Here is a 16,841-nt window from a genome sequence, read left to right on the forward strand (position 1 = left end):
AGAGAGACAGAGAGAGAGAGAGGAACTACCACCACCAGCATACGTACACATACTTTAGGAACACCAGGCAAAGCTCGAGCACTTTGGAAATCTTTAGATTGGAATCCCGGGTCCACCCCCAGTGACACCTCCTCCAGCCCCCTGGCTGGAGATCCAAACGACAATCTTTAATAAACTCCTGAATAAATTGGGGGCCACATCCACTCAAACTACTACAGCTGCCTTCTTCTAAGTGGACACAGCTGTGTCCGTTCATTCCTGTGACAAGTGTCTCTCACTTGTCCTCCTGGGAGCGAGCTGTGCTGGAGGTTCAGATGTCGTGGTGATAAGTAAATGCCATCTAGTTGTGGGGAGCCTCCCAGTACCAGTTGGCCCAGGCCAGGGGGTGCTGGAAACCTCAAGGAAGACTTCTTCCTCTGAGCAAGTAATGCTGGAGGTGAGATACCATGAAGCAGTGGGAAAGAGTAAGAACTGCAGGAGAAGAACATTCCGGGCAGACCTGGAAGGTTGGTGTTGAGGGACACACTGGTAGAGTGGGTGTTGGTGCCAGGGAAGATGTAGCAGCAAATCGGCTGCATCACTCCAAAGGCCAGTTAGGATTGTGCCTTTACCAACCCCGGGGAGGGTGTGAAGGGCCGTGCCGCGATCACACACATTTGTAAGGACAGCTACATCCTTGAACGTGTGTGTGCGGAACAAGCGTATGCCTGCTGGGTACCCACGTGCACGGCATGGTGGCGCTTGCCTCCTGCAGGCAGCACACAGCCCTGAGCCCAGCACCTAGGCAGAGGCAAGACCTAACCCCCTTCTTCCCACAGAGTCATGACCCGGACTCACATACCAAACGAGTCGAGAAGGGTGCAGGTAAAAGTGCACACAGGAGCCGGGCCTCTCTGGGCCTTACTGGTCTGCATCCAGATGGTAGTAAATGAAATGTCAGGCTGGAGAGATGGCTCAACAGTTAAGGTGCTTGCCTGCAAACTCTAAGGACCCAGGTTCAATTCGCCAGTACCCACGTAAGCCAGATGCACATGGTGGTGCATCTATCTTGAGTTCATTTGCAGTGGCTGGAGCCTGGTGTATCCATTTTCTCCCTCTTTCCCCCTCCCCCCCTCTCATAAACAAATAAAATATTTTAAAATAAATGAAATGTTGGCTGGATGGAAGGGTTGAGAAGATTCCTCTGAATCCACACAGTGAACAAGACAAACTCCCAGGTTTGTAAAGATTTCACCTCTCAGCATGCTTGAGTAAGGGCTACAGTCTGCAGCCTAGCCGCAAGCTATCGACCCTATCTAGGCACCAGCCATGGCAGCGAATCTGCAAGCTGACACTGACCCACGCAGCCCATGTGTGGAATGGCGTTGCTAGCTCTGAGGTGCTGGAGAGGAACTCAAAGGGATATTTGGTTACATGAAAATTCATTAAATTTTATTGGAACTCAGCCGTGCTCACTAGGATACTGCTGTCCGTGGTGTTTTGTGTTCAGCAACAGGTCTGTGTGCTTGTGGCAGAGACATCTGGCTTGTGGAGCTGAATATGTCTGCTGCCTGGTCCTTTACACAAACTGTCTACAGAACCCAGATCTTGAAATCAAACTGCAAGTGGAGAATGGAGTTCAGAGATGGCATTTGTACACCAAACATGGCCTTCCTTGCCCACTATCCTCTGAGCAGCCACAGCCCTGAGCTGAGCTCAGAAATCTGGACTCCAGGGCTGGGGAGATGGCTTAGCAGTTAAGACACTTGCCTGTGAAGCCTAAGGTCCCAGGTTCAATTCTCCAGGTCCCACATAAGCCAGATGCTGAAGGTGGCTCATGCGTCTGGAGTTCATTTGCAGTGGCTAGAGGCCCTGGTGTGCCAAATCTCTCTCTCTCTCTCTCACTCACTCACTCGCTCTCAAAAAAATAATAATAATAATAAAAGAAATCTGGACTCCCAAGTTCCCCCATTTGTGGAATGAATAGGAAAGAGAACAGTAGTCAAACGGGAAGATAATTCAAAACCTCCTTAAGTGACCACTTAGGACACAGTGCCGTTGTACCTAAGTGAACTTTTACCAGGAGGGGGCTTCTACTGTGTTGTGTCCCACAAAGGGTGCTGTTGGGACCCACTTAACTACTTTCTCCTCTCTTTTCTTCTAGTTTTGTCCGAACTGCCATCCCTTTCACCCAAGAACCACAACGAGATAAGCCCGCCAATGTCCAGCCTTATTACCTGTATGGATCCAAGGTAAATGGCGCGGCTCTGCCCTGCCTGTGAGGGGCTTGGTGGGAAAGGGATTAGAACAGCGTTCCCAGATTCAGAGAGGCCAGCAGGTGCAGAGCTTGAGAGGCGCAGTGAGACCAAACTCTCCTTTATTTGCTCACACTTAGTGGGGGTGAGGGGTCTATTTGCTCACACTTAGCGGGGGTGAGGGGTCTATTTGCTCACACTTAGCGGGGGTGAGGGGTGGGGAACGCAAAGCCCGGGGAGGGCGCTGAGCACTGAGGTGGGCTCCGTGGCTGTGCGGGGCTTCTCCCTGCGGCTTCCCAGCTCCTCCTGCTTCTAGGTTCCGGTCACTGCAGCGTCGGCTAGCAAGCGTGGCCGTTGTGCTCCGTAAATACGAGTGATTGGCAGGCAGAGGTTGTGGCAAATCTCAGGTGGCGGAGGGAGGGGGTCGCTAGTCCTGAGAGGAGGGCTCTCCCACCGTTGCTCGCATGGGACCCCAGCTAACTCCCGCATAGGGTGCCCGGTTCTGGTTTTCAGTCCTCCTGTCCATTCATTGAGCAGACATTCAGTACACAACGCACCCACTGGAGGCCAGACATGGGCTCAGTTCCACATACTGAAGACACATCAGGGTGAAGCAGACTTGAGTGTGGCCGTTTGGGGGGTGGTTTTCACCAAGTCCCAGTAAGTGCCGTGGCACCTGTAGAATGGTTTCTTGTCATAGGGACTTGCGTGGGAAGAATAAGGAATGCCACCAAAAGGGTGAAAAGTGTCACCCACCAGAAAAGAAGCCAGCGTCTGCCTTTCAGATTAAACAAAAACAGCCACTTTCGATCCCATTTTTAAAAAGTAAATGGAGATGGGCCTTGGGGAATACAATGCTGTGAGAAAGGGTCTCATTTCGGCCAAGGACACTCTGGATTTGGAAGTGCAATTTGCCCAGGAGTCTTGGGTTTGCCCCGGATGGGCACTTGGAAGGTTTTTGGATAATGCCTAGGGTCTAGGTGTCCTCTCCAAAGAAACCACTCTGCTTAGGGCAATCTTCTCAAACCAAACAACAGAGGTTTGCAGATGTGGGGTTACACACTCGTAATTCCAGCACCTAAGAAGCAGAAGCAGGAGGACACTGGGCGTGCAAGGCCAGCCTGGTGTATACGGCAAGTTGCCAGAGAGCCAGAAATTACAGTGAGACCCTGTCTCAGCAGACCCGCCCCCCGCTTTGACGTGGCTCACAAACTGAAAACAGTGCTTCCTTTCAAATCTGCCGCAAACCTTACGATACATGACGTTTATGTTGGTGCTGGTATGAACTGACTGCCTCGCCAACACTGAGTGGCCTCTCTTCTCGTTAAGCACAAAAGAGCAAACTTTAAACCCAGAGTCACTGACAGGCAAAAGTTGAACCTAATTATTGTTTTCTTTCCATTATATGTATTCTTACTTCTATTCCCTTTTGTTTGTAGAACAGGGTGTTGGTTTATTGTTTATGGAGTAACAGAAAGCTATCTTTTAGAATGAGTCCAGGTTTAAAAAAAAAATCAATTGAAATAAAAGGCATTGTTAATAGTGATCAAGGTAATCTGGTTTTAAAAAATGAACTAGGGCTGGAGAGATGGCTTAGCGGTTAAACGCTTACCTGTGAAGCCTGAGGACCCCGGTTTGAGGCTTGATTCTCCAGGACCCACATTAGCCAGATGCACAAGGGGGCGGACACATCTGGAGTTCATTTGCAGTGGCTGGAGGCCCTGGCGCGCCCATTCTCTCTCTCCCTCTCTCTCCCTCCCTCTCTCTCTCTCTCTCTGTCTCTCTCTCTCTCTCTTTCTCTCTCTCCTGCTGCTTTCTCTCTGTGTCACTCTCAAATAAATAAATAAAAATGAACAAAAAAAAATTTTTTTAATGAACTAGTTAGCTAGTCCATGGTTAAAATGTTCTGGGGTACAGAGTGGTATGTGGTTGCCTAAAACTTAGAGAACACTCCAGAGCAAGGCTCTTCACACTTTTCCAAAAAAAATGACAAGAATCATAGCTCATGATGCCCACCTTTGACGTGGCATTTCCTTCAAGGATTCTGTCTTTACTTAAGCCATCGCCGCTTTTACTTGCTACTCTATAATGGACCCACAGCTGATTTCATATTTAATATGCCTTTGGTTCTTGAGCAGGCCCCACATGAACACTGCCAAAGCAACACCCCGACTGCCCCTGGCATTCCCTGGGGTCTGTGGTTTCCGGTTTGAGGAGTCTTGCTGTCCGGATTCACTCTAGCACTGACGTTGGAGGGAAAGCAGTGGGTGATCTACAGACAGATTCTCGCAAAATCCTGCTGTGGGAAGGGCTTGAGGCTATGTAAATGGGCTACCACCACTACCCCGCCCCCCCCCCCCCACTTCTCCACCTCTCACTGCCTATAGAGAGGCAGTATGGCTGCTTGGTCCCTGCGCTCTCTGGGCGAGGCTCCCAGATCAGGGGAATCCCGGTGGGCTCCAGCTTCCGGTTCCGCTCCAGCTCCAGAGTTCTTGCGTGGCAGCTCCACCAGTGGAAGCCCCTGCAGGTCATCCTCTCTCTGGCCAAGAGCTGGGACCTCCTCAGGCCACCTCACCAGCCCATTGGCCTCCTCCATGTGGCCAGCTCTGTAAGACCATCGGGGCTCGTGACAGCGGATGCACCAGAACTGGAGGCAGATGAAAGCCAGGACTGCAGTGAAGCAAGCCAGAAGGATGGCCAGCAACACCCACAGGGAGATTTGGGGATCCACCAGGGAGCGCCCCGCAGCCAGCGGATTCTTATCCAGGGTGTGGAACATGGTGCAGTAGTGCCTGTAGGGGAAAGCAGCCTTCTTGCAGCTGATGCACAAGAAGTAGAGAGTAGAAGGGGCCAGGTGATCCAACGCCACGGAGCTGATGGTCCGAGGCACCTTCTCCTCGTGGTGGAAGCTGTAGCGGAGATAGCCGGAGAAGATGCGGTTCCAGTTGGGCCTATACATAATATGGTAATAGTCGTCCAGACAGGGCTCCGAGGATGACCAGGATATGATGGCTCCCGTGTAAGACACGTTCCCAACCTTGATGTTCATCCCGCTTCTGGAACCAAACCACAGGGAAGAGTAACATCTCCCTACTGAAGCATTCGTGTGTCGTGCCGTAGCCTCTGTGGGCTGAGCACATGAGCTGACCACTGCTACTGACCCCAGTTGACAAGCAAAGAGATTATTTAAGCTACGGAAGAAGTGGCTGAACACAAGCCTTCCGGCCTAAGTTGCACCCCTATTACCCCAAGCACACACCCCCTAGAGTGAATCCTTTACATACAGCATGGCTATTATACTTTGAAAAGGAGAGGGGAGAGAGGGAGGGAGGGAAGAAGGAGGAAAGGAAGGGAAAAGAACTTAAGGTGCCCGCCTTGGTTATTTTAAGCCTGTGACTTCTCAGGCATCGTTTCTCTTACAGTTTCCCTTCCTGACCTCCTGCCTCTGCTCTGGGTGTTGAGCTGTTGTCTAGAACATCCTGACCCATGCTTGTCTTTGCTTTTGTTTGTTTGTTTTTTCAAGGTAGGGTGTCCCTCCCTCTCTCTCTCTTTCTCTTTCCCTCTTCCTCTCCCCCTCCCTCCCTCCCTCCCCCTCCTCCTCCTCCTTTTCCCTCCCTTCCTCCCTCCCTCCCTCCCTCCCCCTCCTCCTCCTCCTCTTCCCTCCCTCCCTCCCTCCCTCCCTCTCTCTCTCTCTCTCTCTCTCTCTCTCTCTCGCCCAGGCTGACCTGGAATTCACTACGTAGTCTCAGGCTGGCCTTGAACTCCTACCTCTGCCTCCCAAGTGCTGGAACTAAAGGCATGTGCCACCACGCCTGGCCCAATGCTTGTCTTTTTTTTTTTTTAATTCCCAGTTATGTTGCCCTTGACGAGTGGAGAGTCACTTTGACCCTTGCCTACAGCTGATCTCACCCTAAGCTTTCTGTTCCTGTTCTATTTTATCAAAGCCAAAAGTAATGGCACCAGGAAATTAGTTTCACAGGTCAAAGTCATCAGCTCCAAGCCAGCACAACTACTGCTATTCAATGCTGCCTGTACTGTGAGGTTCGTGATGGTCAGAACCACCCACGGCCAGTGAGCCGCTGCCCTGGCCACGTCACGCTACACGCTGCTCAACAGCACGAGGTTTCCTTTACTGGCCATGCCCTCAAAGCCAGACCCCCATTTTAAAGATGAGCAACATGACATCACCCCGCTACTACATTCGGAGGACCCAGCCACTTAACCACTCCACTCCAAAGGCTGCTGGTGTTAGTGACTAAAACGTAATTGCAAAAATGAGGTGCTGGGAATAAGACCTACTTGATGTGTTTCCAGAAAAATCATATTAGCCTGCTTTGGATGCTGAGCATTGGTAAGAGGGAAGCCGTCTTCAAGAGTTTGGTTTCTCTTTCATTCTGTGTGTGTATGTGTGACAGAGAGAGAGAACTCCAGTGAATTTCCTCTGATCAGAAATCTAGAGACCTCCATAATCAGTGTGTGTCTGTGTGTGTGTGCACGCGCACGTGCCCACTCTGGTAAACATCTCCCCTTGCGTTCTCCACCCCCTGCTTTCCCACAGGACGCACAAGTTGCATTTGAAATTGCAATGACATAGTGAAAAGATAGTCAGATTTTAACCCCTGGTAGACATTAAACTGCATTGATTTCTGTTTTTGTGCCTATATTTCAAGGGGGATGCGCTCCAGGAAGATAGTCCATGGAGTCATTTATCAGTTCTTAATTTTGTTCTCTAAAAATGACAGGGAAGGGCTGGAGAGATGGCTTACTGGTTAAGGCATTTGCCTGTGAAGCCAAAGGATGCAAGTTCAATTCCCCAAGACCCATATAAGCCAGATGCACAAGGTGGTGCGTACATCTGGAGTTAATTTACAGTGGCTGAAGGCCCTGGCATGCCCATTCATTCTCTCTCCCCCCACCTCTCTAAAATAAATAAGTAAATGATAAATGCATCTTTAAAATTGACAGGGAAGTGATTGGAAGAGGGGATAGCTCATTTCCATTTGACTGGACAGTCCTTCCCAATGCATGAGAAGTGAGGACGATGAGACGTGTGTGGGCCCTTTCAGGGAAGGCTGTTAGTGGGGTGGGGGGGGCTGACTGAGGCTTCTGCCCCCCCCCCCATGAACTACTCAGACACACACACCCTCCCCACTCCTGAGACCCGCTCATCCCGCAAACGCACTTCCGAGGCCTGTGAATAGAATTTAATCCATTCCCCGGTTCACAGGCACCGAGCTCTATGAAAGCCATCCCCGGGAAGACCAGGAGCCCGGCTTTGCACACGCATGCCCTTTCTTGTTGGCCTCCTGCCTGCCCCTCGCTGTTCTGCCGCCCGAGTTCCCCGCAGCACACGTTTCCAGGCGCTTCCGCTCAGGATGCCGGGAGCATCCCCAGCTTCCAGGATCAGATGCACCCCACCCCACCCCCGTTCTATTCTCCTTCCTCCGTCCTGTTTCTAAACGGTGCCTATTTTGAGCCACTCATTTACCATTACGCGGCCCTTCTCCAAGCAGGGTGTGAAAGGAAAAACCCTTTCCAAGACAAGCCATCCAGGTCTCTTACCTGAGGCTCGCGGTGTATCTGGCTCGGCCTCTCCCCTCCAAGGCAGAGTGGACCAGCGCCGAGCAGATGTGCCTCTCTCCCTCCCCTGCCCTGGGTGCTCCGAGCTGCCTCCCACCACTGAGTAATCCCACGGTCGCCCCCAGTGCTCTCATTATTCATTTCTTCGGATCAGCATCGTTCCCCATGGCAACCAGCAGGCATCTACGCACGATGCTTTCAGGGACCAGGCTAGAGAGGCTTTTTCTCTGGCGAGAGGAGCTTTCATTCCTCTGGCCAGAAAAGGGCAAGCCACCTGCCGTGCGTTGGTCCTCTTCTAATGTGCCTGTATGTCCGCTTTGCTGGGCTAATGGCTGTTCTCTTACCCTGTGTGCATCTCCTCTGGGTGATGGTTTCAAACGTAAATATTCCCTTCGCAGTTATTCCTCACTAAGCAGTCAGCCTTTCCTGCCGTCACTGAACTCATACTCACCTATATGTCTCATTCTTTTTCTTACTTCCTTCCTCATTGCCTAGTTATGTGGCCCTTACAGTATGGCCCCGGACAAAACCCTTTTATCATCTGAACCCCAATTCTCTCATCTGCAAAGCTACGGGCCACATTGGAATGACAGGGATGAGAGTGAGGACTGGCCCTGCCCAGTCCTGATCCCTTATCAAGCTTGCTCAGCCATGGCCCTTGTACTGGTAGCAGTGTCCCCTCAGAATACAAATCCATCCAGAACCTCAGGGTGTCCCTTGTTTAGAAAGAGAGTCTTATGATATAATTAGTTGGGGGTACCAAGATAAAATCACCCCAGATTTAATTTGAGCTCTAATCCGTTGACTGCAGTCTTTATAAGAGAAAGGAAAGGGAGGTTTGCGCATGAAAAAGCAGAGACGGAGTGATGGGGCCAGAAGCCGCGAAGCGCCCGAATTTGGGAGAGGCAAGGAAGTGTCCTTCTTGGGAGCCCTGGAGGGAGCGTGGCCTGCCATCACTGCTGACACCAGGCTCTGGGCTCCGGAAGTGTTCGCAAGACGAGACGCCCTGTCAGGGCAGGCCACGGCGTTTGTGTAGTGTCACAGCAGTCCTAGGAATGCAATGCAGCACCACTTCCAACCGCACCCAGAAACAGCCTGAGAGGCGTCCGCGCACACATTCCGAGCCGAGCGCTGCCTCGTCACCTCATACTGACACAAGAGGTAGAGACCATTTGCCAAGTTCCTGGGCAGGTGGCCCCTGTGTGCCCACCCTTCTGAGCTTTTCCATTCATCCCAGAGGCTTATCGGCCCGAGTTCTCGTCCCTTTCTGACCCCTCAGCCTTACGAGAACGCATCGCCTCCATAGAGGAGGGGGAGCAGATTTGGAAGCCTTTGGAGTTTTTAATCAGTTTTTGTTATCTCTGAGCTTCTTAGAAGTGCATATATATTTTCCATGTATGCATAAATTAAAAAGCTGATCTCAAAAAATACATAACACTGGGCTAGAGAGATGGCTCAGAAGTTAAGGGGCTTGTTTGCAAAGCCTGAAAGCGCAGGTTCAATTCTCCAGTGCTCATGTAAAGCTAGATGCGCTAAGTACGGTATGCATCTGGAGTTTACAGTGTCAGGAGGCCCAGCTGCATCCATACTCACTCTCCTGCTTTCTCTCTGTATTAAATAAAATCCCAGCACTTAGGAAGCAGAGGCATGATGATCACCATGAGTTCAAGGCCACCCTGATACTACATAGTGAATTCCGGGTCAGCCTGAGCTAGAGCGAGACCCTACCTCGAAAAACCAACAACAAAAAAATCAAACTGTAGTTGTGGTAGCCTCACAGTGGAGAGTTATGGAGGAAGGAAGGTGGTCAACAGGCACAGTTGAAGAGAAGAAATAAATTCTAGCATTCTATAGTCCAGCGGTAAAGCTGTGGTTGCCAACAATTATTTCAAAGTCACTGGTAAGAGAGAATTGTGAATGTCCCCAACATGTCTGAGGGGATAGATATGCTGATCATCACCATGATGTTTGTTTTGCTTTTTAAAAATATTCTTATTTATTTAACAAAGAGAAGACAAGAGAGGGGGCCAGGTAAAGAGACTGGGTGCATCAGAACCTCCAGCCACTGCAAACGAACTCCAGACACATGCGCCACCTTGTGCATCTAGCTTGCATGGGTCCTGGGGAATTGAACCTGGGTCTTTGGCTCTGCAGGAAAGCACCTGAACTGCTAAGCCATCTCTCCAGCCCAACCACCATGATCTTTTAATATACATGGTCCACATGTTGGATGTCAGACTGTATCCCAAAATAAGTGCAATTACTATATGTCCACCAAAGACAAAAAGCCAGGTTCCTGGGAGCTGGAGAGATTGCTCAGTGGTTAAGGCTCTTTCCTGCAAAGCCTAAAGACCTGGGGTTTGATTCTCCAGGGTGCCACATAAGTCTGGAGTCTATTTGCAGCAGCTAGAGGCCCTGGTGCACCATTCTTATTCTCTCTCTCTCTCTCTCTCTCTCTCTCTCTCTCTCTCTCTCTCTCCTTGCAAATAAATTTAAAAAAAATTTTTTTCAAGCCAACTTCCTTCTTCATGGTTCTTGGCCATGTTCAAGTGAAGCCACAAAGGCCTCCCAGTGCACCCTGTCAGTGGTCCTCAGTGCTCACCACCCAGCCGCCAAAGGGGCTCGGAAGCCTGGCATCTCCGGATGTTGCCATTCTTGATGGACAGGAGCTTGCGGCCCTCTCTTGACATTCAGTTTTCACAGGGGGGCCTGTCTTAAATCTGTTGGTGTCTCTTCACAAATGCTAATGGTGTCACCCGCAGAGCATGAAGTCATCCTTATCACAGAAAGGCAGAGGCAGTCGCTTGCAGGTGCCTTTTAAAAGGTTTTTTCAAGGGGAATAAAAATACCCCACTCCACCCCGGCCCCAGCTGAAACCACAGAGAAATTGGGAAAATGAGAAAGAGCGCTGCTTTCTTAGAGAATCTGATATCAGCACAAGGGTGAAGGAGACAGACACTGAGGACACTCAACACCTGCCAAACCAGAGATCCAGGAGCTCCTAAGAGCCCATCACTGAAGTTAACTTAAAACATTCCCAGCATGGTTCAGGGAGTTTTGTGGAAGAGGGGGACAGAAAGATTGTTAGAGCCACAAGTTGGGACATTTTGTACAAAGACATTGCCTCTCCCCGCACCCACAATATCCATGGAGTTGATCTGCATCCCCAATGAGGAAGGACTCTTCAGAAGAGAGGCAGGGAGGAAGGAAAGGATGGTACCAACATGTGAGGTTTACATACTAAGTATATCCATATCTAATAAAAATAATTTTTTAAAAATCAGTCTGAACAGGGACAAGGCAAACTCTGTTCCCACAGAGTGGGAAACCTACTTTTTGTTGTTTTTGTTTGTTTGTTTGTCTGTTTTTTGAGGTAGGGTCTCACACTAGCCCAGGCTGACCTGGAATTCACTATGTAGTCTCAGGGTGGCCTGGAACTCACAGCGATCCTCCTACCTCTGCCTCCCAAGTGCTGGGATTAAAGGTGTGCGCCACCATGCCCAGCAGGAACCTATTTTTAATGCTGTTGGATGATGTCTTTACACATGAGCTTTGTACTGGAGAAATTAAGATGCTCAGAAAATGTGGGTCCTAGCAACCTCCTTGATTGACAGTCCCAAGAGAAGACATGGCATTTCTCAGACCGCAAAACCAGTGAGTGCCCGAGGTGGGAACGAGGACCCTGGCTGCAAGTCCTGGCCTCACCCTGCATCTCAGGGCTGTTGCCACTGGCCCGCAGCACCAAAGCAGCTTTTGGCCAGTGAGATAAATGGTCTCATTCTTTCTCCACCACGAGAGATGGCTTCTTCCGCTGTCAGGCCAGTTAGTGCCTCCCAGTTGGTGGGTGTGGGTGTGGGTGTCTGTATGTGTGCATGTATATATATTTATATGTGTGTGTGTGTGTGTGTGTGTGTTTGTCAAGTGAGATTCATATGTGTATATCTCAGTATCAAGCAAAATTAGCCTTGGACTGGCACATCAGCAAAGCAAGCCCTGGAGTCTCCAGGCCATAAGTAAATCCCGCACGCGTGGCCTCAGACAGACCCCTTCACTTTCCCGGGCCTTTCGTTTACTTACTATAAATTGGAAACATCAGCAATACCTCATTGATGGTGTCATTAGATGAGCCCATGTCTGAGAGGTGCCGGACATGGTGGCGCACACCTTTAATCCCAGCACCCCAGAGGCAGAGGTAGGAGGATCACGGTGTGTTCGAGGCCAGCCTGAGACTCCATAGTGATTTCCAGGTCAGTCTGGACTAGAGCGAGACCCTACCTCAAAAAAAAAAAAAAAAAAAATTCTCTTAAGTTGTATAGGGTAAAAAAACTTCCTTCCAAGTCATACAGATTTCAGCACAAACCATTAATTTGATTTTCGTAAGTCAGTTCCCAGTGCTGTTTTGGCCTTTAGAAAGCACTGGTATGATCTTCTGCTTAACATGCCCATCACTTGCTGAGTGTCTCTGCCGTGATTTGACCTCAGGGTAATTCTTGCAGCACCCGCCCCCTTCCATCACGGGCCGGTGCGCCTTGCCGCAGAGAGCTGGGTGCATCTGCCTGCGTGGCTGACCCTCGTCATCTGGCTGCTGGTGATGTTCTCCCTCAGCCCCGCTGGCGATACCACAGCGCCGCCTCCCGGCTTCCCTGCCACCCTTCCCCCCACGCTGCACGGGGTGCTTTCCCTCCAGCCCAGGAGGCTTCTGTCACCTTGGCAGCTCCAACACAGGCAAGAATCTATGTCTCATCTCAGATAAGTTACGTCGTTTTCTCTTGGGCTTTGGAACCCTCCTCTTCCTAAAGGGAAGAGTCACTGCCTCGCCAGCTGTCACAGGTAATAGTTGTCCCTGCGGACAGCAGGTCCTCATCCTGGACCTTGTCAGTGGAGCTCTTGTCAGGAAAAGGTCTTTAGAGATGTGGTTAAGCAGGGATCTTGACATGCATAGAGGATCATAGGTCATCATGGGCTCTGATGCCATCCCAAGTGTTCTTACAAGAGAATAACGTCACAGGAGGCCACAGTGTGAAGACAAGATGGACAGACTCGAAGCGAGGCGAGATGTCATTAAAAGCGGGGAATAGCAGCAGCTGCTATTAGCTGTCATAGGCAAGGAGAAATTCCTTCCTGGTCCCCTGGGAAGAAATGGCCCAGTGTTAAAACCTTGCTGTGGCCCAGTGGTGCTGATTTTGGGTTTACAGCTCGCAGAAGTATGAGACAATAGGCCTGCATCGTTTGAAGGTTTGTGACAGTTTGTTACAGAAGACCCCTGGGGCAGCAAGAAGGAGTTAAAACGGGAAAGCCTCTCAAGGAGACATTCCGCACCGTGCATCATATTGGTACAGATATACAAGCGATGACACTGGCTTCCTCCAGAAAATCCAGCATCTCACTGTTACATCTCACTGTGGGTGCAGCAGCTCAGACTAAAAGGCTAGGCCCCTGCTCTTTCATCTTGACTCGGGAAAGGTGACAAGTCTTTAGCGACCTTCAGACTCCACTTGAGTCTGTCAGTGTTACGGGCTGAGAATCCCAGGAGTGAGCCCAGACGCTGGAGACCCAGCCCCACAGCTCCCGAAATACTGAGCGGGGACAAGAACTCCCTCAGCACTTTTACCCAAGCTCTAGCAAATGGATTTGAACCTGGAACTGGATGGGTCAGTTCCACGGCCCATTCTGACAAGGTGGCCTTGATGTGTTACTGTGAATCCTGGCCGCCTGCCCTGACCCACCATGATTTCCGACAGCTGGCCTGCAGCTCTCCAGCCTGGATCAGAGTTTGCGTTTGTGTTTGGGAATTGATGGCACTCATTAGAGAAATGGTAACAGGAAATTCGGGTCGCTTTTCATTCCTCTTGGCATCTGTGAAAACAGTAATTGTGATTCTAGAGAGCAGGGATGCAAATGGCTTTAAAAATTCAGTTTGCCACATAGGTGTCATTGTTTGGAGTGGCTATGTTTGTCATCTGGTGAGAGGTGACTCTCTGAAGAGGAATACTCTCCATGTTCTACACTTAAACACGGTGTAGGGCGTGAGTGATGGCTCAGTGGTTAAGGCGCTTGCCTGTGAAGCCTAAGGACCCAGGTTCAATTCCCCAGTACCCACATAAGCTAGATACAGAAGATGGTGCATACATCTAGAGTTTGTTTGCAATGGTTAGAGGCCCTGATACACCCATTCTCTCCCTCCCTTTCTCCCTCTCTCTCTCTCTCTCTCTCTCTTTCTCTCTGTCTCTCAAGTAAATAAGAATCAATGTAGATTTCTCTCTGTCTCTATGTGCCTCCTTCAAAAAAAATAAATTTTTTTTCAAAAATACTTTTTAAATGGTGTAAATGGGGCCGGAGAGATGGCTTAGCGGTTAAGCGCTTGCCTGTGAAGCCTAAGGACCCCGGTTCGAGGCTCGGTTCCCCAGGTCCCACGTTAGCCAGATGCACAAGGGGGCGCACGCGTCTGGAATTCGTTTGCAGTGGCTGGAAGCCCTGGCGCGCCCATTCTCTCTCTCTCCCTCTATCTGTCTTTCTCTCTCTGTCACTCTCAAATAAATAAATAAATAATGAACAAAAAATATTTTTAAAAAAATGGTGTAAATGTTTTGGTTTTTGGTTATTAGTTTTTATGTAGCCTAGACTGACCTTGAACTTGCCGTACAGCCAAGGCTGGCCTTGAACATCTAATACCCCTGCTTCTACCTACCAGGTGCTGAGATTGCAGACTTGAACAGGCTAAATGGTACATGTTATGTTGTACATATTTTACAATAATATTTTAGAAGTCCATCCACAGATGATAGTATAGCACTCGCCAGATCAAACCCAGCACAGTTCCCTCTCTTTGTAAGATGCTGTTTGCTTTTTCAGAAAATGCAATCTGGGCTGCACGGTAATAACTGAAGAATCAGAGCTATTTATTTCCTTATTTTCTGCTCAGTGTAGGATGGGTTTAAATAAGTTGTAGTTAGTTTCCCATTGGGCCCGTGGTTACAGCCCGAATCAGCGATCAAAATCGGTGTGGTGTGAAAGGTCAGTGGCAAACGTCCGGTGTCTCAAGTCACATCCCGTTCCTATTTTTCTTTGCTGAATCTCAGAAAATGCCCAGGCTCCCTTATTCTCACATTTTCTCAGTAGGGCCCAGCCTTCTGCTGAGCCAGCAGGTCAGAGGGGTGCCCTCCGGGGGTGCGTGAGCATGTCTTTTTCGCATGTCTGTGCTTTTTCTCTTGCATGTGTGTGGTGTGTTTTAGGAAATGGGGGGGGGTCACTTAGGAGGATTTGAACTCTGCACTTTTCATTCTGGTTCCTCTTGCCTGAGTTGAGGCCTGGCTATTTACTAAGGCCTAAACTTCCCACTGCAATCTTAAAGACTGACGCAGAGGCCTCCTAAGTGTATTGAGTGGGTAGGCGGGGGCATTTCTTAAGGCCTTGTCTGGTAAGCAATCCCAAAGTGCTTCCCTCTGCCTGGACCTGGGAAGCCCTGCTGAACTGTCCCTGTATCTGAACGTCAGGTTACTTGTGCCACTAGGAGGTGTTAGGGGAGACTTGGTACTGGGGGTTCCTTGTGGAAAGGGGGGCTTGGAGCCTGCCAAGGACAGACATTCAGGAAGAGGGCCATGGAGTCTGTATCTCAGACTCCGTTCCAGCCTCCACCCTAGGGTGATGGCTGCCCCAGCACAGAGTTACTGGACAGCTCTTATTTTTCTAGTGCTCTGAATAGTGAGCTAAAATCTATATTTAGGGGGCAGGTTGTGTCACCGGGTCCCGGCTAATTTCTGGCATGTCCTCTCATGGGATGTATTCTATGATACATGAAATTAAACCCATACTCGAACCTGGCCATGTTCAGAGAACTGTAGCTGTCGCATAGGTTCTGCAGTGCTAAGGCGTGGGGTGCGGAGCTGTCTTTACGTACCACATTGTCAAACAAAGCAGTATTGGTATTTTTTTCTGTGACTGCGCCCATATGCCAGGCATCATGCCTACTACTTGATGTTTCAGTGAAAATTCCAACAGGGTTTAGTATTACCATCTTCCTATGGGAAATCAAGGATGTTAAGGCACCTACCAAAAACAGCCAAAAACTAAGACCCTGCAGGGGGAGTGCTGAGAGTTTAAGGCCAGCCTGGGCTACCTAACCAGCCCCTCTCTCCAAAAGAAATATGTGTGTGTGGATAGTTGATTGATTGATTGTTAGATAGATAGATAGATGACAGATTTCTCATATCTATGGAAGAAGGAGAGACCCATTTGTGACTGTGACCACCTTAGAACTCAGTATGCAGATCAGACAAAATAAGCAATTAGAGGAGCTGACCGTCTCTGATTGACAGCCCTCCTCCCGCTGCCCAGACATTCCTTTCCCAGGATGTTTGAAAGGGGAGCAAAGGACAGTGTGCTTTCCAGGATTCAGAGGACAGAGCCAGAGCTCCTGGGGTGAGTTTGCTCTGTGAAATGTCCCCGTGGCCAAGAGCTTGCCACAGCACTGTCCCCTAGTGCGGTGTAGACTTGAGCTGCGGCTCTGGGCGGAGAAAATTGAAAGCACGGTCTGCTTTTCAATCTTTGAAAGTAAATATTAGGAAGCAAATTAGGCTTAGTCATAAGCAAATAGGGTTTCTTACTTGCTTCACTGTTGGGGTATAGCCATGTAGAGTAAAATGCACTGTGTTGGTTTGGACTGCTGGGTGATTTACACAAGTATGCATTGCCCACAGCTCTTGGGGTTGGGAAGTCGGAGACTTGAGAGCAGAGAATGAGGCGCTGCCAGTCCGGGGCCCGCTTCACAGCTGGTCTGCCTACAGTCTCCTTAGTAGAGAGCAGGGAGGAGCGGGCTCATCTGCCTTGTCTCTGGAGACACCGCCTCACCTCTTCATGCCATCCCACTAGGGGCGGGGACTCCAGAGTGAAGATTTGAGAGGGACACGGATGCCCAGGGCCATCTGCACACAGATTGTCATTCCGAGAATTCTGACAAACAGCTTAGTCCTTAGTGCCCATTTTCAGTCAGGCTTGACCTTCATGGATCGTTTGGCCTCTGGCTGCCTT

At 49.9% G+C, this 16,841-nt stretch overlaps 2 protein-coding genes across 3 annotated transcripts in view; one reads left to right on the forward strand and one right to left on the reverse strand.

The window, feature by feature from the left end:
* Cyfip2 (cytoplasmic FMR1 interacting protein 2) overlaps positions 1 to 16,841 on the forward strand; it is a 129,251-nt gene that overhangs the window by 76,469 nt on the left and 35,941 nt on the right. For both annotated transcript variants that reach the window (XM_045151495.1, XM_045151496.1), the window contains one exon: positions 2,144 to 2,231. In XM_045151495.1, the coding sequence (XP_045007430.1) occupies positions 2,144 to 2,231 (88 nt within the window). The remainder of the gene's footprint in view (positions 1 to 2,143; positions 2,232 to 16,841) is intronic.
* On the reverse strand, positions 4,609 to 7,904 carry Fndc9 (fibronectin type III domain containing 9). Its single transcript, XM_012948498.2, has 2 exons — positions 7,797 to 7,904; positions 4,609 to 5,290 (listed from the first exon to the last, which is right to left on the reverse strand). The coding sequence occupies exon 2, from the start codon at positions 5,281 to 5,283 to the stop codon at positions 4,609 to 4,611; it is 675 nt and encodes a 224-aa protein (XP_012803952.2). The 5' UTR covers positions 5,284 to 5,290; positions 7,797 to 7,904.

The sequence above is a fragment of the Jaculus jaculus genome, chromosome 6, assembly GCF_020740685.1.
Source record: "Jaculus jaculus isolate mJacJac1 chromosome 6, mJacJac1.mat.Y.cur, whole genome shotgun sequence".
Lineage (NCBI taxonomy): Eukaryota > Metazoa > Chordata > Mammalia > Rodentia > Dipodidae > Jaculus > Jaculus jaculus.

Bases quoted from the DNA above. Each gene is read 5' to 3' on its own strand.
- Fndc9 (XM_012948498.2), bottom strand. From the start codon at position 5,283: ATGAACATCAAGGTTGGGAACGTGTCTTACACGGGAGCCATCATATCC.